At 44.8% G+C, this 25,136-nt stretch overlaps 2 protein-coding genes across 2 annotated transcripts in view; one reads left to right on the plus strand and one right to left on the minus strand.

Annotated features, from left to right (window-relative positions):
- DYNC1H1 (dynein cytoplasmic 1 heavy chain 1) overlaps positions 1-7,461 on the plus strand; it is a 44,827-nt gene extending 37,366 nt beyond the window's left edge. The window contains exons 65-78 of the mRNA XM_036384141.2: positions 730-890; positions 1,120-1,231; positions 1,314-1,374; positions 1,761-1,884; positions 2,213-2,326; positions 2,612-2,782; positions 2,929-3,146; positions 3,339-3,442; positions 3,821-4,032; positions 4,476-4,629; positions 5,489-5,631; positions 6,018-6,186; positions 6,546-6,673; positions 7,084-7,461. Of these exons, the coding sequence (XP_036240034.1) occupies positions 730-890; positions 1,120-1,231; positions 1,314-1,374; positions 1,761-1,884; positions 2,213-2,326; positions 2,612-2,782; positions 2,929-3,146; positions 3,339-3,442; positions 3,821-4,032; positions 4,476-4,629; positions 5,489-5,631; positions 6,018-6,186; positions 6,546-6,673; positions 7,084-7,212 (2,000 nt within the window). The 3' untranslated portion in view covers positions 7,213-7,461. The remainder of the gene's footprint in view (positions 1-729; positions 891-1,119; positions 1,232-1,313; positions 1,375-1,760; positions 1,885-2,212; positions 2,327-2,611; positions 2,783-2,928; positions 3,147-3,338; positions 3,443-3,820; positions 4,033-4,475; positions 4,630-5,488; positions 5,632-6,017; positions 6,187-6,545; positions 6,674-7,083) is intronic.
- A 10,145-nt stretch (positions 7,462-17,606) lies between these two features.
- HSP90AA1 (heat shock protein 90 alpha family class A member 1) lies at positions 17,607-24,861 on the minus strand. Its single transcript, XM_036384348.2, has 11 exons — positions 24,733-24,861; positions 22,862-23,020; positions 22,402-22,768; positions 21,798-21,931; positions 21,019-21,327; positions 20,298-20,463; positions 19,839-20,029; positions 19,575-19,722; positions 18,964-19,232; positions 18,510-18,843; positions 17,607-18,349 (listed from the first exon to the last, which is right to left on the minus strand). The coding sequence occupies exons 2-11, from the start codon at positions 23,018-23,020 to the stop codon at positions 18,240-18,242; spliced, it is 2,187 nt and encodes a 728-aa protein (XP_036240241.1). The 5' UTR covers positions 24,733-24,861; the 3' UTR covers positions 17,607-18,239.
- Positions 24,862-25,136: the final 275 nt, after the last annotated feature.

Genomic DNA, 25,136 nt, shown 5'->3' on the forward strand with positions numbered 1-25,136 from the left:
CTACACTTGGTTGCTTCACCTTACGTAATTCTACAATCTCATTAGATTGCTTAAAGGTTTGGATTAACCTTAGCCATTGCCAATCTGGAGATATCTCAATACTCTAAAAAGCTCCAAGATACGGATCTTCTGGGGACAGGGCTGGTCTAGTAAAGTTTTAGACCTGCAGTTGTACCTAAGCATGAAGTTACTTCTTGCTACATTAGTAGTCAGTGCTAATTTTTCAAGAGTGAGAACTTGAGGGTAACTGTTGCCCTTCAGTTCCTCCCCTATCTGAAAGGTAATTTCAGGAAGCGTTGCTGTGTTTGATCATTCCATGCTCATTCCTGTAGCTTTCTAAATTAAGGATTCTAAGCTCATATTTACTAGCTGCTTATTAAAGCTGCTGCTGGAGCATTAACTGAAGCAGCTCTAGGTTATCTACCCTGTCCATGCTAGTAAAGCATTTTGTGAGTGAGAAGATGTGAAAAGATCTGTTGTCCCTGGAAATTAAAATCAATCCTGTCAATAATTTTAGCCTGTAGATTTTATAAACCAGCTGAAGCTGCTAATTTTTTTTTCAATTCTCAAATTAAAAGCAGAATATTAAGCATTTCATTAAAAGTTGCATCAGCTCTTCCAAAAGGATAATTAACTTTCTAAATATGTAGTCTTCAGAACAAGATGGGGAGAAATTGAATGGAGAATTGAAGAGAGGAGGGTCCATCTAATCCTGTCTCCTGTTTCCAGCTCCCATTGGACAGGCCATCCATCGCTTGCTTCTGATCCAGGCCTTCCGTCCGGATCGTTTGTTGGCCATGGCACATACCTTTGTTTCAACCAATCTTGGAGAGTCTTTCATGTCCATTATGGAGCAGCCTTTGGATCTGACACACATTGTGGATACAGAGGTAAACTACTTGGATTTGAAATGCTTAGGGCCACCTTGCATGAGTTCCACAATGAACATTTCTTCCACTTTCTCTTCTCTGGGATGAGTGGATTGTTTTGTTTTTTTTAATTAAAACTAAGAGTAACATAATGGTTTTAGTGGTTCAGAGGGAAGAAACACTGAGCTTACTGCATTCTCATATTTATCTAGTGATTGATTCATATCCTTTTCAACTTCTTGGAGCACAGGTGAAACCAAATACCCCTGTGCTGATGTGTTCAGTGCCTGGTTATGATGCCAGTGGTCATGTTGAAGACCTTGCAGCTGAGCAGAATACACAGATTACTTCTATTGCTATTGGTAAGAGCATTCCTTATTTCAACATCTAAGCATAAATGAAGTTGTTAGCAGTAAGAGATTTAGCAACTCTTCTGTCTTTTAGGTTCTGCCGAAGGGTTTAACCAAGCAGATAAAGCAATAAACACAGCAGTGAAATCTGGAAGGTGAGTTCTATTTCATTTTCAGCTAGAATACTGTCTAGTATTCTAGCTGAAAGGTAGAAGGGTAAAAGGGGGAAGTTATCTATTGGTTAAAGAGATAAAACTGACTAAAACAAAAAAGCAGGCCTATCTTTTCAATTGTAGTTTGTAATAGCAAGCACATCTGCATACATCTTCTGTTCAAATATTTTCAGGAGAAGTAGGTTGTACCTGCAAAACAAAAAGTTAACTCATTTACAGTACATAGTAACTGGTTCTATGTAGAAGGCAAGTTTAAGAGGGAGGAAAATCTGTAGCATTGATATATTCTGTTGCTCTTTGTGATGATCACAGCCAGGATCCATAAGCTGTTCACTAAAAAACACTTATTTTGTCTCAAAAATTCACAGATGGGTAATGCTGAAGAACGTTCACCTGGCTCCTGGCTGGCTCATGCAGCTAGAAAAGAAACTGCATTCCCTGCAACCCCATGCTTGCTTCAGACTCTTCCTTACCATGGAGATTAATCCAAAGGTAATGGTGATTTAAAATTTTATTATCTTGCTGAGTAACTGGCTTGCAGAGCTAAGAGTGCTCCCCAGGGAACGTTCTCTCATGACTGCCTTCTGCAGTAAAGAAGAAGGAAAACACACCTGTCAGGGCAGTTATTATCCTTGTTTTCTGATGAATAAACTGTAGCTGTAAACTTGATACTGTTCCTTTTGCTGATTCCCCTAATCTCCAAAAAAAAGGCAGTACTTCATGTGCTCACCATGAGGTTTTGAAGCTAATGCAAACTCTGCTGGGATTTAATTTAGTGAAGGCTAAAGCAGATGGATTTGAACTTATTGATCTTCTCTAGGTGCCAGTGAATTTGTTACGTGCTGGCCGGATCTTTGTGTTTGAGCCTCCTCCTGGTGTAAAGGCAAACATGCTGAGGACCTTCAGCAGCATTCCAGTTTCTAGGATGTGCAAGGTGAGGCTGTGATTTGTCTTGATGAAACTAAATGGAAGAACATGTTCGTTGACATCTTACCTTAGATGATAAAACCTGAGATATTAAGATGTACTTGAAGTGTTTTTTCTCTCCTCACCCAAGCAAAGCAGTAGTTGCTTTTTCTGTAGAATGTATTCAGTTTCAGTAGCAACTTAGCATTAAATCTGATACTTTCTAGTCTTTTAGCAGGCTTTGGTTTTATCAGTTCACTTGAGTGACAGTTGTTTGGTTTTGTTGTTTTGGATTTTTCCTCCCCACTTCTAGTCTCCAAACGAGCGTGCTCGTTTGTATTTCCTCCTTGCCTGGTTCCATGCCATTATCCAAGAGCGCCTGCGCTACGCTCCCTTGGGCTGGTCCAAGAAGTACGAGTTTGGAGAGTCTGACCTGAGGTCTGCCTGTGACACAGTGGATACCTGGCTGGATGATACAGCAAAGGCAAGTAGTGTTGTGTGCTTAGGCACAGGTAACGCATTACTTAAGATCTTCAGTGAAACAGTCTGCTCTGGAAAAATTAAGGAAGTTAAATGAGTAGGCACAAAAAACCTGTTAGCGATTCAACAATTATTTCCTGCTAATTATAGGGTCGCCAGAACATTTCCCCTGATAAGATCCCCTGGTCTGCACTGAAGACACTGATGGCCCAGTCTATCTATGGAGGGCGTATCGATAATGAATTTGATCAGCGTTTGTTAAACACTTTCTTGGAACGTCTGTTCACCACCTTAAGTTTTGACAGTGAATTCAAACTGGCTTGCAAGGTTGATGGACACAAAGATATTCAGATGCCAGATGGAATCAGGTATCGTTTTTTTCTTATCCTGATCTCTTATGTAAAACTTTTTTTTAATTAGCAAACTGCACATAAAGATGAAAAAGACCAAGCACATAACCTGTATTTCTGTGCTGTGTGAACATCTGTCTCAGGCAAAGCATTCACTTGGCATTCTAGCAGAGGAAACCCTTTAATGGATATTAAAACTCTGCATTGCAGGCGTGAAGAGTTTGTCCAGTGGGTTGAGATGCTCCCAGATACACAAACACCATCATGGCTGGGACTGCCAAATAATGCAGAGAAAGTTCTTCTCACCACACAAGGTAAATCCAGAACTTAGCAATGTCTTCCATAGAGTACCAGGCCACCATTTTAACTAAAAAGCAGAAGAGAAATACAAGTTTTGCTGAAGAGTCAATAGCTTTCTTCTTCTCCCTCAACATAATTGGTTTTTGAGTAATCCAAAAACTGACCAGGAGCCTGTGAATCAAAAAAAAGCCACCTCCATTTAGTCTTCCAGATGGCAAGCTCCTATCTTGATTTTGGAAAGCTTTATTGTAAGCTTCTGGAGCCACCTACAGCTGGGCAGTTCTGAATCTTAGGTCTAGACTAGGAATAATGGAAAGTCCTGGTTCTTGCATGTAGTGGGATGTTGTAACCTTGATGCCACTGCTTCTCTAACAGAAAATCTTCTGTTTTAGGCATAGATATGATCAGTAAAATGCTGAAGATGCAGATGCTGGAGGATGAGGATGATCTGGCTTATGCAGAAACTGAGAAGAAGACAAGAACTGATTCTACATCAGATGGACGGCCAGCCTGGATGAGAACACTGCATACCACAGCCTCTAACTGGCTTCACCTTATCCCACAAACTCTAAACCATCTGAAGCGGACTGTGGAAAACATTAAAGTAAGAACTATGTTTTATTTAATGGGGGCATAGGAAAAGCACAAGGTGCATTGTGATTTGGAAGTACCAACTACACTGCTGAGGAGTCAATGGAACCTGTGTCAATGCTGATTTTGAGTGCCATAGCCATGTAATGACCTGCTTGGTTTCTTGAAATGCTCCTAAAACCTGGTTTGTGTCTTTTGGGTAGTATTTGAAGAAATGCAATGGCAAACAGTCTAGCTGGGCAGTCTGCATTAATTGTTCAACTGTGACTTCTAATTTCTTGCTTCTCCGAGGGAGAGGAGATTGTTGGTTGTAAAATAGCTTCTGTAATCACTTTCTGCACCACAGTGCTTGTAGTCAGAGTGTTCCATCCACACAGAATTTGGGGGGTGTTTCTCGTAGCAGTTTTCCAGCAAGAACTTTGATCTGTGTCTTACTTTGAGTGTTTTGACCATCAGGATCCTCTGTTCCGGTTCTTTGAGAGAGAGGTGAAAATGGGAGCTAAGCTGCTCCAGGATGTTCGACAGGACCTGGCGGACGTGGTTCAAGTGTGTGAAGGGAAAAAGAAACAAACCAATTATTTGCGTACACTGATAAATGAGCTGGTGAAAGGTATGGCAGTTCAAACCAGCATCTCCAGGGCTCTCTTTGCTGCTTGCACTCTGTAAGAGGCTGCTGTGGTCAGCAGCTTAAAAAAAACCAAAAATGGTAGAAAAATGTGGATAGATTTTGTCATTTGAAATTTGAGCATAAAATTCGCTTGATATGAGATTCCAAGTTGAGGTTGATAATAGCCTAATATTTAGGTAATAATAATGATAATAATGATAATGATAATGATAATAATAATAATAATAATAATAATAATAATAATAATAATAATAATAATAATAACAGTCAGCTTTAATATATTAGGCTTTTTTGTACACTTTACATTAGCAGCTTAATTTCTAGGCTGAAACCTTACTGTGTTCTCTCAATTTCTGACTTGTGACAGAACAAAGCTATTTATACCACCAAATGAGCAGTATTGGTCCTATAAAATCTAGAAAATATTCAAGCTCTTTGAATTTCTATTTAAAGATTGTACATGTGGAATTTTCACAGACAATGCTGCATGTTGTAATACATGGTGATTTGAACAAAAGCATTTCCTAAAACACAGATACTCAACCTCTTCAGCTATTTCTAAAGGACTCAAATCTTCATTCAGAGCTGAAGGTTAGGTCTTGCAGTAAATAGCTGTGTGTAACTGCAGCTGCTCTTGAAGGGTGTTTGTAAGTGGGTGGCATTTTAAATACAAAGTAGACCTAGAGGCCATTTGCTCTGTAATCCTTGAAAGTATTTTCACTTACTGAAGGGCCTTTTAAAATAGAGGCTGATATTCCAGTCCAAGTCTTCAAAGTTTTAATATAGTGTGTAATTTCAACTTGTATATGAACAAAACTTAATTCTAATCACATCTTTGTAGGTATTTTGCCTCGTAGCTGGTCTCATTACACAGTGCCAGCTGGTATGACTGTTATCCAGTGGGTGTCTGACTTCAGTGAGCGCATTAAACAGCTCCAGAATATTTCCCAGGCAGCTGCATCTGGTGGAGCAAAAGAACTGAAGGTACTTTGTGCTGACTTCTCGGGGTTATTGGTGGAGCTGTGTAACTGCTTTCTGGAGTCTTCACATCAGGACTTCTAAATAGCCCCTCAGTCAATGAACTTGAGTCAGTGCTCTCTGAAATGTCTGTAAATACTGCTGAGCGTCTCCTGATCGCAGCGTGATGAGGCTTAGCAGGGTAACTGTGCACAGAGATCAGAGGGAGCATTAGTATTGTGGGACAGTGGGAGACAAAGCCTTAGAGCAAAAAGCATCTTAGCAGTTACACTGTGCTCCAGTAGTAGCAGGAACATTTTAATGTAAATAGATTGCTTAAGTATTTATAATAGTCATTAATTAATACTGCAGCTGAAATACTTTTTTCCCCTATATTTTTTCTCCTTAAATAGAACATCCATGTGTGCCTGGGTGGCCTGTTTGTGCCAGAGGCATATATTACTGCTACAAGACAATATGTTGCCCAGGCAAACAGTTGGTCCCTTGAAGAGCTCTGTCTTGAGGTCAATGTTACAACTACCCAGAACGCAGTCCTGGATGCCTGCAGCTTTGGAGTCACAGGTAAAGTGAGCTGAAGGAAGGGAGCTTCCTCTGAAATGTTTTCAGAAGCTTCTGTATTAAATGGGCTATGTCAAATGAAAAAGGGGCTGTTGTTGCAAAAGTTAATACATGCTTTCTGAAAGTATTTTCAGATTAGTTTGATATTAGTTATTAGGGAAGTACTTAAAATGCTAATAAATCTCAAGACCAGGGTGAGTATATATTGAAGTGGTATTGCATAGTGTATCACCTACAACCTCTTCATTTTGCATTATGAAATACTTCTCATTTAGTGGACTTAGCCCTTTAATGATACAGAAGGAGACAGCCTTTGGATGTATGAAAGCTCTTAGAACTCTAAACTGCATTGCAATTTGCAGGCCTGAAGCTCCAGGGAGCTACGTGCAGTAACAACAAGCTGTCGCTTTCAAATGCTATTTCAACTGTCCTGCCCATTACACAGCTTCGCTGGATCAAGCAGACAAACGCTGATAAAAAAGCAAATGTTGTAAGTATGATGATGAAAATATTTAGATATCCCTAGCAATTCTTTCCTAAGGCTTTATGGGTACTTGTCCCGGGCACAACAAATCAAATTAGTGTTCTCTAATTACTCTTGTTGTCAGTTGGCATCTGATTTCAGGGCTAGCAGCAAACAGACCTAGTGCTGACTGTGTCTTTCCTTTGTAGATAGATAAAAAGGAGAGACATCCAAAAATGCTGTTCAGTGCTGTTCAAGTCAAAACTCAAATTTATATCTATAGCAGCATCTGTGAATTTATTAAGTCTTGGGGTTTTTCCTCATATTTTGAGTACTGAGTTATCTGAGACTGAATTCCCATCTCATTGGTATCATATAGTGTTAGAGAAACCTTCAGCTGTCTTACAGAACTCTCCTATATTCTTGTTTTTCCCCAGGTCACTTTACCAGTTTATCTGAACTTCACTCGTGCTGATCTGATTTTCACCGTTGACTTTGAAATAGCCACCAAGGAAGATCCCCGCAGCTTCTATGAGCGTGGTGTTGCAGTTCTCTGCACTGAGTGAACAAACCTATTTTCACTGGTTAATGCTGTAGTAAGTGTCAGTCGTCTATGTAGTGCTCACCTGTACTTTTGTAATCAGGGTAGGTTAACAGATGGATTTGTGTCAAGTTGGCTGGAAAGGTGACAGTGCAGTGGGAGGATAGGCCCGAGAGATTTCTTTGAAGGAAGATTGAATGAGGTTTTTAGAGGGTTATTGGTAGATGTGATATTTGATGGATTATGTTATATTAAATAAAATATATAGCAAAAATTTTGACCATCTGTTTCTGTTAATCTAATTCTTAGTGATGATTTCGGTCTGGAAAACCTATACCCATGATCTTTTCAGAGAATAACTATGAATTGCTCTTCAAGCTAACCTCCAGTAACAGGAACCTTGGATTGTAAGTCTGTAGTGCAGTAATACACAAAACCTGACATCTACTGTGACAACTCAGGCCATTGCATTAATTAATTGCAATGGACTGGGTCTTACTTGAAGTCACCTGCTACAATGCATTGAGAAGCTGGAGCATCCTGAGCTTGTCCTATTGACCACAGAGCTTCCTCTTTCTCAAACTGCTTTTATGGTGAAATATGTCCCCAGATTTATGTCTCAGTAACCCAAGAGGAGGCTATTAAATGCTTACACAAGGAGTTACAGTATTATTTGAGACTCTCACATGTGACCAACCATTACTAAATTAGGAAAGCTGAGAGTTCCTGCTATTTGCTTGGGTTGCTGTAATGGTTTGGGCATTTGCTTGCTTTTTCTGATCCTGAATTTGTTGGCTCAGCATTTCTACCTTTCTGACCATCCTCTCAGCACATCCTCTCAGCACTGTCCTCTCTGACAGTGGCTGAAGTCAAGTGTTCAAAGGCATGTATGAAGAATGTGGGTACACAGCTTTCTAATCTCAAAACAGAAATCTTGGGAGCTCCTTCCTCCCCAGCTGCTCCTATGAAAGCAGTGCCTTTCATCAGCTCCAGTATTTTTCTGTGATAAGGGTTCCATAGTACAAGCCTGGACTGGGAAGAAAAATTGGTATCTCAGCCTGCCTCACATACTTGTTTTGGTCAGTGCTTGCTGTTTACTAAAACAGAATTCTGCTGTCTGCCCTCTCCATACTGTTTTGCAAAGTTAATCCCTGAGATTAAACTGTCCTGGTTTGGTTACTTTACAAAGTGTGAATCCCAGACCAGTGAATCAGTGCAGTTTAATAATCTTCATGCAGTTCTTACCCAGTTGTGAGGAACAGAGGTGAGAACTACATGCATCATGATCCAAGATGAGTTGTAACTATAATGCCTTTGCTTTGTCTCAGCCTCTTTGAGAGACTTTGCTTTCCAGCACCAGAATATGTCTGGAACTGGTATCACTGCCTCCAGCATAGTTTCAATTACATTGTACAGAAAAAAAGCAGCGTGCTCTGAGTACCAGCTGCAGTATGAAGTATTAGCTTAAATCAAGAGCTGGCTGTTGGCAGCTCCACTGAACATGCACCTTCCTTTCAGCAGCTGCTGTTTGTGCCCAGCTCATAGACCTGGGCTGTGGCACCACTTACAGCTACTATTAAAACTCTGCCCAAACCAGTTCCACCTATTGGCAAACACTGATGGGGAGATCAAGAGTCTCAACTATCCTAGAGCTTGAGCTTCCCAAACTCTTCAGCTCTTTTATGTTAACTGCTGCATTAGGCCTGAATTAACAAAAGGTACAATTTCAGGCCACAAGTTAATCCACATCTGGATTCTCATACTGAATAAACCTATTTCAATGAGTAGATACTGTCCTATGTGGCTTACCTTTCCCCTCCCTTCCTTCCTCTCCTGTTGTGATTTTTTCATGCTGTGTGAAACAGCTGCTTTAAGTGAAATCCTCTTTAGGTGAGTTATGGGGTTTTGGCTGCAGTTTGAAAGTCAGGGGGTTCAGTTTTATTTAGCCTCAGCTGATGGGGCTGAGAGCTAGGGCGTCTGATAGCTAGGACTTAAAATGAGGGGCTTGGCTCCCTCACAATATTGTATTCTAAGCTTTTCACACATCCTCATTCCAGAGAGAGCTGTAGCCTAGTTATAGTACACACAAATCTATAGCTGCAAGTGGTTGGTTGTTGGTTTGTTTGGGGTTTTTTCAAATAACTTCACAGTTTTCACTGCAGCAGTCTTTGCCTCTGGACAAATCAAGGGGCAACCACAGTAGCTTCTGTCTTGGGGCAAAGGCCTCTGAAGCTTACTGTTTAACCACATATGTTCCAAGCTGATTAAAAACCATTTCCAGCTGGGGGAATAAGGATGAAAGAAAAGTTGCTTTAATAAAATAAATACACAGGTGGGAGGGTGCAATGTTAGCAGTTAAATAACATTTTAAGTGGCTTTCCATCCTATGAAAGAAACTGGAAACTAAAAGTCTCTGCCAGTTGTACAAAACAAATCCTTTCACAAGTTGCTGGTACTAACATCTTTCAAGCCATCATTATACTTTCATAGTTAGTAGTTTCCCTCCCACACAAATGGACTACCCAGATTCTAAACCTGATTAAATAAATTACCATACAGGAAAGGGAGATCAGAGAGACAGTTTTTGCTCCCTAACTGGCCTCCCATCTGTGGGCACCATTCCTGCAGCTCCTGAATGATTGCTTTCACTAAGCAGCTCTGAGCTAATGTGTTCCACATCACATTGTAAACACTCTTCTGGCAGCTACACAGAAACTGCCCAAAACATTGGTCAAACAAGGAAGGAGCAGCTGTGTTAACAGCAATTAGACATTTTCTCCTCCTTTGAAGGAGAAAATAAATGCTGGATTGCCAGTAGTTGCAGTCAGTTCAGTGTGATGCAGTGCAGCTGTTGGGAGTCAAACCTGTATGTTCACCACTCGAGGGAGGTCAGACATCAGACACAGCAGGAGCCAAACATGATGCCAAGCAGGTGCCAGACAAGCCATAGCTGTTGGAAGATAATTGCAGCCAAGGGGTCATTCTTCTTTCCCTCCTCCACAAACCCTTGTCAGTGTTGGTGAAATTACACTGAAACTGAGCAGCTGCCTCCAGGTACTGCACACAGGAGCTGGGGCTGCTGCTTCCAGAGGACCTAGGCACTGAGCTTGTCTTTCATGCTGTGGGTATACCTTTGCTAGTTTTCTCTGGAGTTGTCACACAACTTTTTTGGTTCAGTTTTTCAGGTGGATCTCAGAGCTTACTGTACAGTGCAGTGCATTTGTAACAGGCTTGAGGCAGCCTGCTTAGTTCAGGTACACACTGCAAAAGAAATCTCTACCAGAATGATCCTTCAGAACAGTCTGTCCAACGATTTATTCATCCCTTAGATTAAGTTGCACGGAATTTCTTTCTCTTTAGTTTTTCACTAGCGCTCTCTGGAGCAGGAATCCCTTGTTTTCTTTTAATCATGGGCTGCTGGGCCATTGTGCCATCACAGTGAGCAGCGAGCAGGGGCTGTGGAGCAGTGTCAGCCGGGACTGCGGGGAGCTCTGCGGAGGCTGAAGGGTTAACAGCCCTCGGTGAGGCGTGGCCAGGTGTCAGCCCCGGGGGGGCAAAGCCTTCTGTGCCTGGAGGCGGCTCCGGTGATTGCAACACGCCCTTCTCCGGGGCTGCTCGACACTCCTTTACTGCCTGAATTTCTCTGACATTTGGAGGATTAGGGAAGGATTCTTCATCTTCTGAAGTATCAGCATCCTCCAGAGGCACTGCTTTTGAGGCACTGTTTATCCATGGTGCATCTTTCATACCACAGTCAGTGTGAACAGATGCATCTTCTGAATCACCATCATAAGGATCTGAAAACTAAAATAAACCTCTCTAAACATGGTGGATGATTATTTGTCCCTAAAAAAAAAAAAAAAAAAAAACCAAACAAGATGCTACATACAATGGAATTTAAAATCCCTTCCAACCTAAGTCACAGACTTGCTGTGGAAACTTTTCTGTTTATCCATACAGTCCCTACCTCTGTTTTAGTTTTTGGATGCTAGACGAAGAACTGTGTAATACCCAAAACCTACTTGTAGTCCCCTGGATTCCTTTGCTTTCTTGGGTCCTCCAGCAAGTGGGCTAGGCACAACCTATTTAAGAGAAGTTAACATAGGTTTATCAGGCACTTTCCCTTAAGCTGCCAAATGAGAAACAGAGTAGGTGGAAATCCTAGAAAAGAGGAAGCCAGATTATCACTTTGCTAAAAGAATAAAAAATGTGTCTCAGTCTAACTTGTAAAGGCTTGGTAAAGTTAACCTCAAATAGAGCTAGGGTAAGTCTTTGTGCACTTAAAGCATTGCCCTAAGGAGAACAATGAGTAATTACATGGTACCAGAAAAATAAACCAAATTAGCACTTAAATAGTAGTAGTCAGGATACATTTTACAGACCTTCCCTCCCACTCAGGTCCCTTTCTGTTCTTTCACATGAGGATGATTTGAAATTCTGAAATAGTGCTTAGAGTCTTGGCCCATTAATGGGGGGAAAAAGAAAAAAGCCATGTAGGGAGACTCCCTTTAGAAAGCAAACCCCAGGTACCAAGTCTCACAAAGGAAAAGAAGTTAACAGCAAGGAAAGTGGGAAAGTTCTTGAAAAGGATCCACCACAGGTGTTCAGAAAACACCCTGCCAGTCAGTGCTGTGCTGCTTCCAGTGGGAAGGGGAAGAACTGAGCACAGCTGAGACAAATCTGGGCTCAACAGGAAACCAAAGGCTTTATCAGAGGAGCTGAAGTCCAAGCCCATTTGTGACCGTGTATTCTTGTGCTGCTTCGAGGACAGAGACACCCCCACCAAGCCCTTCTGCTTCCCCAAAGAGCACAGAAACCCCCCAGTCCTGGCCCCTGCCTCAGCAGCCTCCGTGAGAGCAGCCAGCTCTTTGCTCAGGCTGGGACCTGTGGAAGCCCCCCTTCCACCCTGCCCTGCCATCACACAGCTGCACTTCCAGCCTCACAGGAGAACAGACAACTCCAGCCTTGCCCTGACCTTTCTGGAAGGTGAAGTGGTGGCAGGCAGTTTCTCCAAGTCCCAAAGCACAGTGATTCACATGGACCAACAGTGAGCGTCAATTCCAAAGAGTTTTACCCACAAATTAAGTATTTTGTTCTCCACTCCAGCATCAGGTCTTTTTTCATCAGCACTAAACACGTTGGTTTGACAGAACAATGTTTAATAAGTTACCAATATCCATAACTAACTGCCACAGCAACAGAGCTGCTCTTAATCTCCTCCAAAAGGGACAGTCAGAAGGTAGAGGTTCTCCACCCAGAGCTGCAGAAATCTCATTGGACCAGAGCTGCTGAAAGTTAACCACCAGGAACAGCTCAGGTCAGCATTTTCTTAGCAGGTGTCTGCCTAAAACACTGTCCCTTTCCTGCCTCATCCCCCTAGAATCAACTTTTCTAAAGTTAATAACAGTTGTAAGAAAGAGCCCAATAGAAAGGGGAGTATTGGGTTTGGGGTTGTTTTGGGTTTTTTCCAGGCACAAAATCAACAACCCCACAACATGTCTTGGAGGCTCCCTGTTGAGGCTGAAGGAAGGGTTGGATGCACATCAGGGAATCACATCACCATCAGAACACTGCAGAGCCAGTCCTTACCTCTGCCCTGGATTCAGACTCAGACTCTGTGCTTGACTCCACTGTGCACTTCTGCTGCAGAGGAGGAAAGGAAAGAAATTCCACTCAAAGTAGAAGTTACTGTAGCTTCAGGCTGAAGCTCAAGTTCTAGTACCAACTGTGGGTGCTGAGTTTCTCCAAAGCTTCCCCATCTGAAGCCAGCTTGTCTTCCCAAATATCCCACAGCTGTGCTGATTGGGTTGTGCAAGTGAGATATAAGGGGAAAACAGAAGCCTCTCTCATCACTCCTCACCCCAAAACCACAAAGGGAAGCAGTCCAGAGCATGCCTCACACTTGCTAACAATGGTTACTCCAGCCTTGTGAGTAACTTTACAACACATTTTTTAATTTGCACTGTGGTTCTCTTTGTTTCTTTGCTTTTGGTAACCCTACAGCTCAGAAATGTAACTGCACATGAATGACTCAAAACATCCTCATTTCTTCTAAAGCTCTTGCTTAGAAAGAGACCTTACAAACAAACAGCTCCCCTCGTCCCCAGAGGGTAGCACAGAAGTGGAGGAGTTGCTTCCATCCCTCCCATTTAAATTAATTCATCCACACCTGTTCTTCATGCAATCTTTTCCAGCCGAGGCAGCTGCACCATCAGGCCAAGGGCAAACCAACAAATACTTTCTGAATTGTCTTTTAGTAGACAGGTAGAAAAAGTAGCAATTTAAAAAGTTACCATGTATTTTCGTGCCAGTCTTTCCACACAGTCTGGGCTTTTAACAGAATCCTCCTCTTCCTGAGCATCTACTGAAACAGGTAGAGGGTAGGAGAGCACATTAGAGAAAACCTTCTCTGAGATAAAATGCCCAGACATGGCTACTCCCTTTATGCTAGAAAAGTTGATCAGTCCTTCACATAATGAAAGGCAGCTTCTGTTTAAAAATAAATAAGAAGCAGCCACTGTCTTCTATAACAATAAGCCTTCATTCATGAGGAAAATATAATTTTTTTATAGAAGCTTATACCAGACCATAAGGGTTTTTTTCCTTTTCTTTTAGGTATTGCAAGTTTTCTGAATGCTATAAGAGGTATTTGTGCTGAAGACAACCGACCAGACTAGAGAGGGATAAATGCAAAGCTGTGCCATAAGCCAGCCCCCTGTTCCAGGTCCCCACTGCCAAATTCAGTCCCTGTGCACTCCCACATCGCCTTCCCCCCTCAGGGCCCTGTCACAGGGGCTCCCTTTCCCTCCTCTCTCTCTCCCGTACGCTCCATGTCCCGCCCAGCCTCCCGCCTCTTCCTCCGCCGCTGCCTCCTGCCAGCCGAGGCCATGGCGGCCCCGGCGCCTCCGCCTCTGCCGCTTTATGGGCCGGGCCCGCCGCCCCGCACCCTCACACGGGCCCTGCTCAACCTCCTGCACCTGGAGCTGCTCCTTCCGAACACGGAATTCGGCAAGAAAACTCGGGAGTGAAACCCTCCCGTGAAAGAAAGTCCTTTGTGCCACTGCAAGGCTCCAGCGCTGCCTCTGTGGGGCCTGCACTCCTTTAGTCACTGCATTTCCCATGTGCATACAAAATACACACGTATATATTATATATATATGTATATTTAAAAGCACAGACCCCCCGTTTGCAAGGCCTGGTGGCCAGGGGTGCGACGCTTCCCCTGTGCTCTCACCAGTTTATTTTCTGGAGCCCATTTCCTTCACAGGACCCTCAGGCTGAGGGAGAGCCAGCAGTGGAGGCCCTCTTCACCCCCTGCTCCCTCCAGAGGCAGCCAGGGCGACCAGAGATGTTTATGCTGTGATTTCTGGAGCAGGTGATCTCCCCTGGAGCAGAAGGACTGTTGTAGCTGGACACAGAAGAGCTTTCTGAGCATCTTCTTAATCTTTTACAATCCAGCACAGCAATTTTACTGTTTTTAAATACCAGGAGCAGTATTTTTTCAGAGTTATCAGAGAGCTATGGATCAGGTCTGTTCACAAAGAAGCACATTTTATTTGACCCTTTAAAAGCCACATTGCCATTTCCTTTCTTCTTGTTCTTTTTATAGGAAATTAGGAACTCCCTTTACTTTTTTTCCAGATCAAATTCCTTTTCTTGCCATTATCTCTATCCTAGCTGGCTTTCTTGCATCTTTCTGCAGTGCAGAAGGTACTACTGTATAAAAACCTCAGCAAGACAAACATCTCACTCTAAAGCCAGCAGTGGGTTGTTGCTCTGAAAAGGCACCAGGAACAAGTCCCAGTGGGGGTGACAGTGACAGCAGCTGTACTGGGAGCAGCTCACAAGCCTTCACCCCATTTCTGCCTCCAGCTGAGCTAGACCCTGTTCTTACTGCACTATTATTCCCCATACCTGCCTTTCCATCTCCTCAGCTTCTCCACCCAGACTAAAAATCTGATGATTACTCCCTCTCCTCAGTATCTCCAACCATTTTCAAAACAGAGCAACCAAGAACCTCAGTCACCACCCCACAGCACCTCCCACTGCTGAAGTGGGAGCTGAGGAGGCTCACTTAGTGTAGTGCCTGCAGCTCCAGCTGAGCTCAATGAGCACAAATGACCATCCTGCTCCACCCGAACACAAGGCTGGGACTCGTTACTCCCACAAAGGCTGCCCAAAATTAGCTACAGATTCTTGTTAGCAGCAAGGTCTGGGCTCCATGGGCTGCTTGGTCTGCGAGGGGCTGCAGGTGAAATGGTGGCTGCAAGGGGGAGCACAGCCCGAGTCCCCCACAGCACCCCTGAGCCCTTCTGGGCAGGGCCAGGCAGCAGTGACAGTCACACAGAGCGTTCCAAGGGAGAGCTGGGTGTCCCCCTTCCAGGCACACAGGGGATGCCATTGCTGTGCCCTGTGGCTGCAGTGGGGGTGAGGAGGGGGCCCGAGGGTCCCAGGGGTGCAGCAAGTTTGCTCCAGGGTTCATTCCCATCATTTCCCAGTGCTCTGCCACTCCTCATCACTCTTGGCCCTGCACAGATCTTGTGCCAGCCCCACAAGCTCTGATCTCCCTTGAGTCCAGGTTTCTTATGGTCTGGCTGCCCAGTGTAATGCAGGGAATGATTCAAAAACACCCAACACGTTCTCAGGGCAAGAAATACTGCAGATAGCATGCAAGTTTCACCTGAATTATTCTCTTAAATTAGTTTTCAAGAGAGGTTAAGATTTGTGCCATCACTGACCAAGTGGAAAAGTCTTTAGCATTATATAAATTTTAAATCTCAGTGTTACTAACTGGAAGACACCTTCACCATTCTTTACACAAGATCTTGTAGAATAGATTTTAGTCACAAGTCACACATACCTTAGAATCTCCCTTAGGTTTGATACTATTGAATCTATTTTCTGACACTGAGGTCTTGAAGCAACAGCTAAAGCTTGCTGAAGTCTGCTCTTCTGATAACCTCCAAGACTGAACATCACAGAAGGAAAGTCTTTTCCTCCTGATCATTGCTTCTGTCACCCACACAAAATCAGAAGTCAATAATGGTGCACATATTAGAAACTGTAACTCCCTTTCTGCATCCGGCTCGATGCCATGCTCGTTATTACAGCAGCAGTACACCCATCACTGTGAGGGGTGGTGATGGAACACAGGGACACCTCAGCCAGTCTGAGCAAACAGCTCCTGCCAGGCACAGGACACTTGAGATCATAGCACACCCCATAGTCCCCAGGCAGGGCTGTGGGGGGAGCTGCAGCTCCATGGAAATGATGCCCTTGCTTTGACAGTGCTGCTTTCACTGACAGGCAGGCACCAGCCTCTTCTGCAGGCTTTTATGAGGTAACCACGTGAAATGATTTTGAACATTTCATGTCATGATACAGAATGTGAGGTGTGGAAGACAAATGCCCCACATGTTACATATGTTCAGCCTTCAGCAGTTGTGTAAGCAGCATTGAAGCAGCTCATTTTCATACCCATCTTATTTCTCATCTTTGATACAGGATTCAGATTTGGAGCTGTGTGACCAGCTCAGTCTGTTGAACTGACATATAGAGACACCAGCTTGAATTCCTCAGCTTGCAGTGTAGCCACAAAACAGGTCAGCCTCTCCCCACCAAGGGCTGCTTTGACATAAAGGTCTCCTTACAAACCACAACTTGTCCAACTCATTTTGAATTGGTTTGCATGAAACTGAGTTTAGGTACCTGTAAATATACTTAGAGCCAGAAACTCCATCTTTTCACCCTACTACAAAGGAGAACACCAACACACACAAGTGTAATATATGTATGTGAATTATTTTATACTGGGAACTCCTGTATCATGGAGCAGGACAAATGGACACAGGAAACCTGCAGGGCAAGCTGGTTAGAACCTGCCCTTAAACCCCTCCTCCTCCCAGTCAGTTAATTGAATTTAAGACATTGCACCAAATACAATCTGCCTTAAGTCAGCAAAAGGGCACCCAAGAGGCACCAAGGCCCAGCTGCTGAATGGAACTGCTTACAAAGAATTTCTCTTTGCTACTCTCCAAGACAAATGCCAAGGAATACAGAATGCAGCACAACCACCTCATTCCCTGGCAGGCTCTGTGATGGTACTGGCAACTTCTCAGGTAAAAAGCTCTTATCACCTCCCAGAAGCACCATGGAACAGAGGTGCAGCTCCATTCACCCAGACTTCAGAAAATTGCTGAACCATCCCTGTGAATTATACCCCAACTCAGAGCAAATCACTTTTCCAGAGACCCTTTCCTGCTCTGGTGTGGCACTGGTGTTGCAGTGGGATCACCAAGCACACTCTATTCATTACATATTGAGGGCAGCAGCTGGAGCTCAGGATCCAGAACAGCAACTCATGTGGGCATAGGCAGAACAGTTTTATTTCAGTGTGAACAGACAAGTCAGTGACACAGCTCAATTCTTAACACTTTTATTCTTACAGTTCTAGGTTTGAACTGTACATGCAGAGTTGCATAAGTCACAAGAGATTTACAGTGGATTCTATTCTATGGTAGAGTGCAATCCAGAATCCTTGAACAGTATAAAAAACAACTTTAAACATCAAGACCTTGTTAGGAGCAGAAGGATTAAAGCTTCCCCAAGAGATTCAGCTCTCCTAGATACCTAGTTACTAGGTACTGTATGTTAGACACTTAAGAATTGAAGAGCTGTGTAACACTAAACAAACTTGAACACCCGGATGTCTTCCCATCTTCGTTACTTCTTTCCACATTTCTGGCAATTAAGAATAAGTCAAAACCCCTGCCACCTGCAACCAGCTAATACAGACAAAAATAACTACTCCTTACTTGCCTGTTTAGGGTTGTACAGTGTTAAAGAAAATATTCCCTCAATGGCATTTTTATCTCACATCAGCTGAAAAAGCAATGTAACAAAAATAAAGGTATAACATCTTCGAAAATAAATATAAAGAGGGAATGCAGACAAAGTGTCAAAGATTTTTTTTGGCAGGTAACATTCATAATATACAAAATATAACTTATTCATATTAGCCAAGGAAACATTCATGAGTTCCTGTAAACTCGTTTAATCCACCTCCTCCATGCGTGATGTGTCATCATCTCCTTCAAGAGGTGGCATCTCCTCAGTGACTGCTGGACTGGCTTCCTCTGCAGCAGTGTCATCTTCATCGATGCCTGTGCAGGAAACACACACCCAATTAATGCTGACAGGACAACCCAAACCTTTTATCTCCACAGTACTTCAGCACCTGAGGGTTCATTTTCCACACTACCAAGCAGGACCAAGAAAATACACCCCAAGTTCACAGGAGCCAGGACAGATTTGGTAACTTACCCAGCCCAAGTTTGATCATTCTATAGATGCGGTTGGCATGTGTCTGAGGGTCTTCTAAGCTGAAGCCAGAGGACAGCAGTGCTGTCTCATACAGCAAGATGACAAGATCCTTCACAGACTTGTCATTCTTATCAGCCTCTGCTTTCTGCCTCAGTGTTTCAATGATGGAATGATCAGGATTAATCTCCAGGTGTTTCTTTGCTGCCATGTATCCCATTGTGGAGTTGTCCCGTAACGCCTGCGCTTTCATGATCCTCTCCATGTTGGCAGTCCAGCCATACGTGCTTGTTACAATGCAGCATGGAGAAGTAACTAAACGATTGGACACAACAACCTGCAGAGGGAACGCAAAGCACAAGTTGGCAATTTAAGCATCTTAACAAGTACAACTGATTTACCCAAAATTCGTTTTAGATTGACTTTTACACACAGGTAAACCAAGTACTATTTTTACCTTTTCTACTTTCTTTTCAAGGATATCTTTCATTATCTTGCAAAGATTTTCAAACTTTGCTTTCTTCTCCTCCTGTTTCTTTTTCTCCTCCTCATCTTCTGGAAGCTCCAGACCCTCTTTTGTTACAGAAACCAGGGTCTTGCCTTCAAATTCCTTCAGCTGCTGCACACAGTATTCATCAATAGGCTCGATCATGTAGATCACTTCCAGCCCATGCTTGCGGAGACGCTCCACAAAAGCAGAGTTGGCCACCTGATCCTTTGTTTCACCTGCAACAAACAACACCACAGATGAACCTCAGCACTAACAGCAGCTTGTTCAGCTTCTGCAGAGCCTATGCAACAGCTGTGGTGCTTCGTGGCCCAACCACAGGGAAAAAAGGGCATCAACAGCCCAAAAGATACTCAAGCTGTTTAAGCTGACACTCCAGCATTTAATACTCCTAACTGATTTGGAAGCAATTATTTCCTGAAATACATTTTTTACAGGTAAAAAGTGCTTCCCATTCCTGCCAAGCAAGGGAACTGGGGACCCTGTAACAGCATTTATAAATCCCCCAGAAAGTAAACCTACACACAGTGTTGGCCTGACCATTTCAGGTCCCAACTCACCAGTAATATAGTAGACATGTTTCTGGTTCTCCTTCATCCGAGTGCAGTAATCCTTCAGGGAAACCATCTCATCACCAGATGCAGATGTGTAGTACCTCAGCAATTCTGAGAGCTTCTTGCGGTTCTGCGAGTCCTCGTGGATGCCAAGCTACAAAAAGCAAGAAGAAAAATCACTTAGTGATTCCTTCAGGTAAATACTGAACTGCCACAGTCTCCCATCTGCAACTGCAAGTATCAGCAGTGCTCAGCAGAAAGACTACAAACCTTGATGTTCTTGGAGAACTGCTCATAGAACTTCTTGTAGTTCTCCTTGTCTTCAGCCAGCTCAGTGAAAAGCTCCAAGCACTTCTTCACCAAGTTCTTCCGGATCACTTTCAGGATCTTGCTTTGTTGCAGCATTTCACGGGAAATATTCAGAGGCAAATCCTCAGAGTCTACCACACCTCTCATGAAATCTGCAAACAACAGAATTACCTTTGTTAGTCTCAAACAAGTATTACCAGTCAACTCTACCTACATTTGCCTCTGTCCACTGGAAATTGTCAATTTGTTTCCACAGAACCCCAATAAACATGAACTAAGCAATACTTTTAACTGCTCAACAGCTGTTTAGAGCTGAAATTTTCCCCCTTCCAGATTTCTTTACATACGAAAGGAAACTACAGAATAGCTAAGCAGTTCTTCTAACTTTTCAGGGAACACTTTCTGCAGAACTATACTCACTCAGATATTCAGGGATCAGCTCCTCACAGTTGTCCATGATGAAAACTCTGCGCACATACAGTTTGATATTGTTCTTCTTCTTCCTGTTTTCAAACAGATCGAAGGGTGCACGCCGTGGGACAAACAGGAGAGCCCTGAATTCCAGCTGCCCTTCCACAGAGAAGTGCTGTGAGAAAACAAGATGATAATTTTAGTCAGTTTGCCTGGTTCCACTGTGATAACCACTAAACAGCTCTTCAAATGCAGAACACAAACTGCAACCCATCAAAGATCAGATTACAGAGCAGCTGAGACACTGGTGAGAACAGCCTGTCCTCAGACAGACACACTGAATTAGTGTTACGTTATGGCCAATTCAGAGCACATTCAGCTCCTTACACAGTATACTGAGATTTAGAAAGCAAACATGCTCCAATGGTACTTCCCATCTTTAAACAAAAGGCACAAAACCTTTTCAATGACAAATTACAAACCTAATCAGTTTTTGTACTTATATATAACCTAGTCTCAAGTTCAATTAGACATGGTGACTAAACTATTAACTGGGAAGGCACCTGCACTTCCTGACTGCAGGTTTAATCCAGATTATGAACATCAATGCATAATGGATCAGTTTAGCAGCATGCTAAACTAAGCAACCTTCCACCTTCAGTGCTGTGTGTTACAGTTTATATATCTACAGATACAGCAACTGTAGCTGTATCTCTAGAGAAAAACTTACTTTTACAGCCAGGTGGTCTTCCCAGTCATTAGTCAGACTCTTGTAGAATTCTCCATATTCCTCATTGGTTATGTCATCTGGATTCCTGGTCCAAATGGGCTTGGTCTTGTTGAGCTCTTCATGATCAATGTACTTCTCCTTAATCTTCTTCTTCTTCTTCTTATCTCCATCCTTTTTCTCTTCTTCTTCATCAGAACCAACATCCTCAATCTCTGGTTTATCCTCTGTCTTTTCCTCCTTATCTTCTTTTTCCTCTTCCTTTTCCTCAGCCTCATCATCGCTCACCTCCTTATCACGCTCCTTCTCCACCTATGAAACAGTATCAGTACTTGAATTGCAAAAGCTGTAAATTTAGTAAGTAACAGTGCTAAAGTATCCCTTGCAGCCTCACGAAGCCAGCAAACCTCAAGAACATGGTGTCAAGCTCTCCCTCCCACACTCCGAGGACTCTCATTCTGGGTGCTGACACAAGTGGGTGTTTCCATGTGCTACGAGCCAAGTTTTTACTGTTCAGCTTCATTACACTGAATGGCTCCTAACAATACACCTAGATTAACTGTTTGGGAACAAATACTACTGGCTTGGAAAACATCGGTTTTTTTAACATAGTCCTGTGAAATACAATTTTAAGTAACAGAACTACGTTTCCCCAGAGCTTCCTCAGTGTAGTATCTGAGAGAACTGAAACTAACCAAAGAAAGATTGACTGCTCCTTCTTACATGAACTCCCACTTGTGAAACTGGTAATACTTATTTAGCATTTCAAGCAAGATACGTACAAAGAGTGTAATGGGGTAGCCAATGAACTGAGAGTGCTTCTTCACGATCTCCTTGATTCGCCGCTCCTCCAGGTACTCAGTCTGATCTTCTTTAAGATGCAGGATGACCTTGGTTCCACGGCCCAGAGGTTCACCTAGAATGGAATTTACATGTTTTACCTTGCTGTAGCAGGGCAGATTCAATTATTAACTCTTTAAAAACCACAGTGCTCTATCAGCTCTTTTTTCACCTTAGCAAAATGGAGCTTCTGTGTATAAAAACAGCCTAGGTTATGCTTTTTGAAGTTTACTGCATGTATTTCAAACAAGCTTCAGAAGATGTATACTACTCTGTTCAGGGTCTTTAAAGACCCTGCATACAAAGTTGTTGAGATCTTACAAATACTTTTCCATGTGTAAGCTTTGAAAGCTTAATGCACCATTTACCTAGGCATTCCATACATATCAAATTATGCCAACAGAAATTACAGGGTAAGACCTGGATCTATGCCTGATGTGACACATTAGTTGCATTAGTTTATCTTGTGTCTTTTCCAAGGCAGACTATGCACCATTGCCAAACGTCTTTAAAAGATGCCATTGAGCAGGAACACTGAACACTCACCATTATCCAGTCTGACAGTGAAGGACCCTCCTGCTGAGGACTCCCAAGCGTACTGCTCATCATCGTTGTGCTTGGTGATCACTGTCACCTTTTCGGCAACCAGGTAGGCGGAGTAGAAGCCAACACCAAACTGACCAATCATGGAGATATCAGCACCTGCCTGCAGGGCTTCCATGAAAGCCTTGGTGCCAGACTTGGCAATGGTACCAAGGTTGTTGACGAGGTCAGCTTTGGTCATGCCAATGCCAGTATCCACAATGGTTAGAGTGCGATCATGCTTGTTTGGAATCAGGTTAATTTTCAGCTCTTTCCCAGAATCCAGCTTGCTTGGATCAGTCAAGCTTTCATACCTTATCTTATCCAGAGCCTGTAAGAGAAGAGACATGCTTAAGCATTCCCTGGCTACTCCTAGAAAATGTCAGTAATTGTCAGAACTAACCAGAATACTTTTGGCACTTACATCAGAGGAATTGGAGATCAGCTCACGGAGAAAGATTTCCTTGTTGGAGTAGAAAGTGTTGATGATCAGAGACATCAACTGAGCAATCTCAGCCTGAAAGGCAAAGGTCTCCACCTCCTCCTCCATTGGTTGGTCCTGAGTTTGCACAGCTTCCGGCATCTGTGAAAGGAGAGGGAGGAGTTGAAATTCCATCCAGAACAGCTTACCTAACATATACTCTTTACAGGCAGTGACAATGGTATTCTGAGATCAAGTTTTTTAACCACGTGGTTTCAGTACCAGAGAACACACACACATAAAAAAGCCCTTCCCAGACCCTATTTACAGCTAGTAACTATTCAGAAGTTTTAAAGAACGCAGAAAATAGATGACAAGACTTTTACAACAGGCTTGCTTTGCATTCATTTTACCCTGCAGCACCTAAGGTAAAACAGGACTGCTCCCCTCTCCTTCCTTTAATTTACGGATTGATATACCTTTATTTTCCCGTTTCACAAAAGTACCTAAAATCTTTACTTGGATTATTTCTCTCTTAGCCGCATCCCCTGACTATTTTGCATACACAGCTATCCCCACCTCTAACTTAGATACCAACACTGTTTAGCTGGACTCGCTTCTCTGGACAAATATGTGCGTTAATAAATACTCGTCCTTCACCGGCTATAGCTGCCCGTTTGCCCCTCTTGCAGGAGCCGACCCTTCACCCGACAGAGCTCCGTCCAACCCCGCACAGCGAAGGGCACCGAGCGCAGGCCCGGCCCCCGCCGCGAGCGGCCCGGCTCCCCCCGCCCGCGCGGGACCGCGCCCCGAGCCCGCGGGCGGAGCGGCGGCGCAGCGCCCCCTGGCGGCGCCCGCCGGAACCGCGGCACGTTCTAGAAACTACCAGAGCCTTCCCTGGCTGCCCCCGCCTCCCGCCCGCGCATTCCCCACCCCCCCAGAGCGCTGCGGAGCGGAGCAGCCCCCGAACCCGCTCCTGGCCCCATCTCCTGCCTGCCTGTCCCCTCACGCCGCTTACTCCCCCCATCCCCCTTTTTTTTTTTTCCCCCTCCTCCATCCCCCGCTTTTATCCCGCTCCTTCCTTCCTGCCGCCCCCACTCTCAACCTCCCCCCCGCCGCTCCTTTCCCTCCTGGCACTCTACTCTTTTCCTCTAATCTCTATTCCTTCTCCCTGTAATACTCCGTTCTTTCTGCTTATGCCACCTATTTCTTCCCCCATATCTCCGCCACTCCTTTTCTCTTGCTCCCGACCCCGTCCCCCCCCCCCCCCCCGCCGCTTTCCCGGTCCGGCGCCTTCCACCCACCGCCCCCCCCCCCCCCCCCCGGCTCCTCCATCTTGCATTCTCATGGCTGGGGGCCCATTCATTGAGAGCGGATTTCTCCGGCCACCCGGTACCTCCGCAGCGAGGCGTGCTCGGGTCAGCCTCCCACAGCCCTCCCGCCCACGCTGCGAGGCGGAAGGGACACTGCAGCTGCAGCCCAGGACAAGAACAGCCTTCCCCAACCGCCCTCTGCGCCCGCCGCTCCGCTGCCATACCGGAACCCCCCCACGGAGCTGCTCGCTTTCCCCACCTCCGCCGCCATTCTTACAAGAACGCAAATTTAGAAAGCTGGCTTCAGAATCACCAACCGTAGTCTCCTTTTCCCCTATACCAAGACTGTAAGCCCCAATCACCTTTCCCAGGATCCAGAGAAGCACAGAAGAAAGCACAACCAGCGCCACGCGGCTCCTACAGCACACCCCACCCCCACCACCCACGCAACTCCGAACACTAGCCCCGCGCCCCAACCACCGAGCCCCGGGGCTCGGTCAGAAAACGCTCCCTGCGCCGATCCACCGCCGGCGAGCACCGGCTGCTGCCCCCACCGCTCACCTTGGCAGGGGGACGGGTCGCTGCTCTCCGCACTGACGCTGTGACACAGCCCGCTCGCGCCGCTGGATCCTCTCTAGTGCGCGCTCCCCACAGCCCGCCCGATTTATATACGGCGGGATCCGCCTCCTTCCAGAACCATCGGGAACCTTCACCGCCGGCGCGGGGGGGCGCGGGGAGGGGGCCGCGAGGCGGGGGCGGAACAAGCCGCCCGAGGGGCGGGGCCGTGCCGCTCGCAGCCAATCGCAGCCGTCCGCGACAGGCGCCGCGGGACCGGCGGCTGAATGGGCGCGAGCGCGCGCGCTCCCCGCGCCCCGCCCCGCTGCGCCCCCAGCGATTGGCCCGGCCCGGGACTCCAGGGGGAGGGGGAAGCAGGAAGGAGGCGGGCGCGTGCGCGGGAGCCGCGC

The sequence above is a fragment of the Molothrus ater genome, chromosome 6 (genome assembly GCF_012460135.2).
Source record: "Molothrus ater isolate BHLD 08-10-18 breed brown headed cowbird chromosome 6, BPBGC_Mater_1.1, whole genome shotgun sequence".
Lineage (NCBI taxonomy): Eukaryota > Metazoa > Chordata > Aves > Passeriformes > Icteridae > Molothrus > Molothrus ater.

What these genes read in the sequence shown, in the direction of transcription:
- HSP90AA1 (XM_036384348.2), bottom strand. Translation starts at nt 23,020, where the DNA reads ATGCCGGAAGCTGTGCAAACTCAGGACCAACCAATGGAGGAGGAGGTG. An exon ending in CACTGTCAGACTGGATAATG is followed by an intron (nt 21,932 to 22,401) that starts GTGAGTGTTCAG and finishes ATTCCATTCTAG; the next exon opens with GTGAACCTCTGGGCCGTGGA. An exon ending in AATGATCAAACTTGGGCTGG is followed by an intron (nt 18,350 to 18,509) that starts GTAAGTTACCAA and finishes TTTCCTGCACAG; the next exon opens with GCATCGATGAAGATGACACT.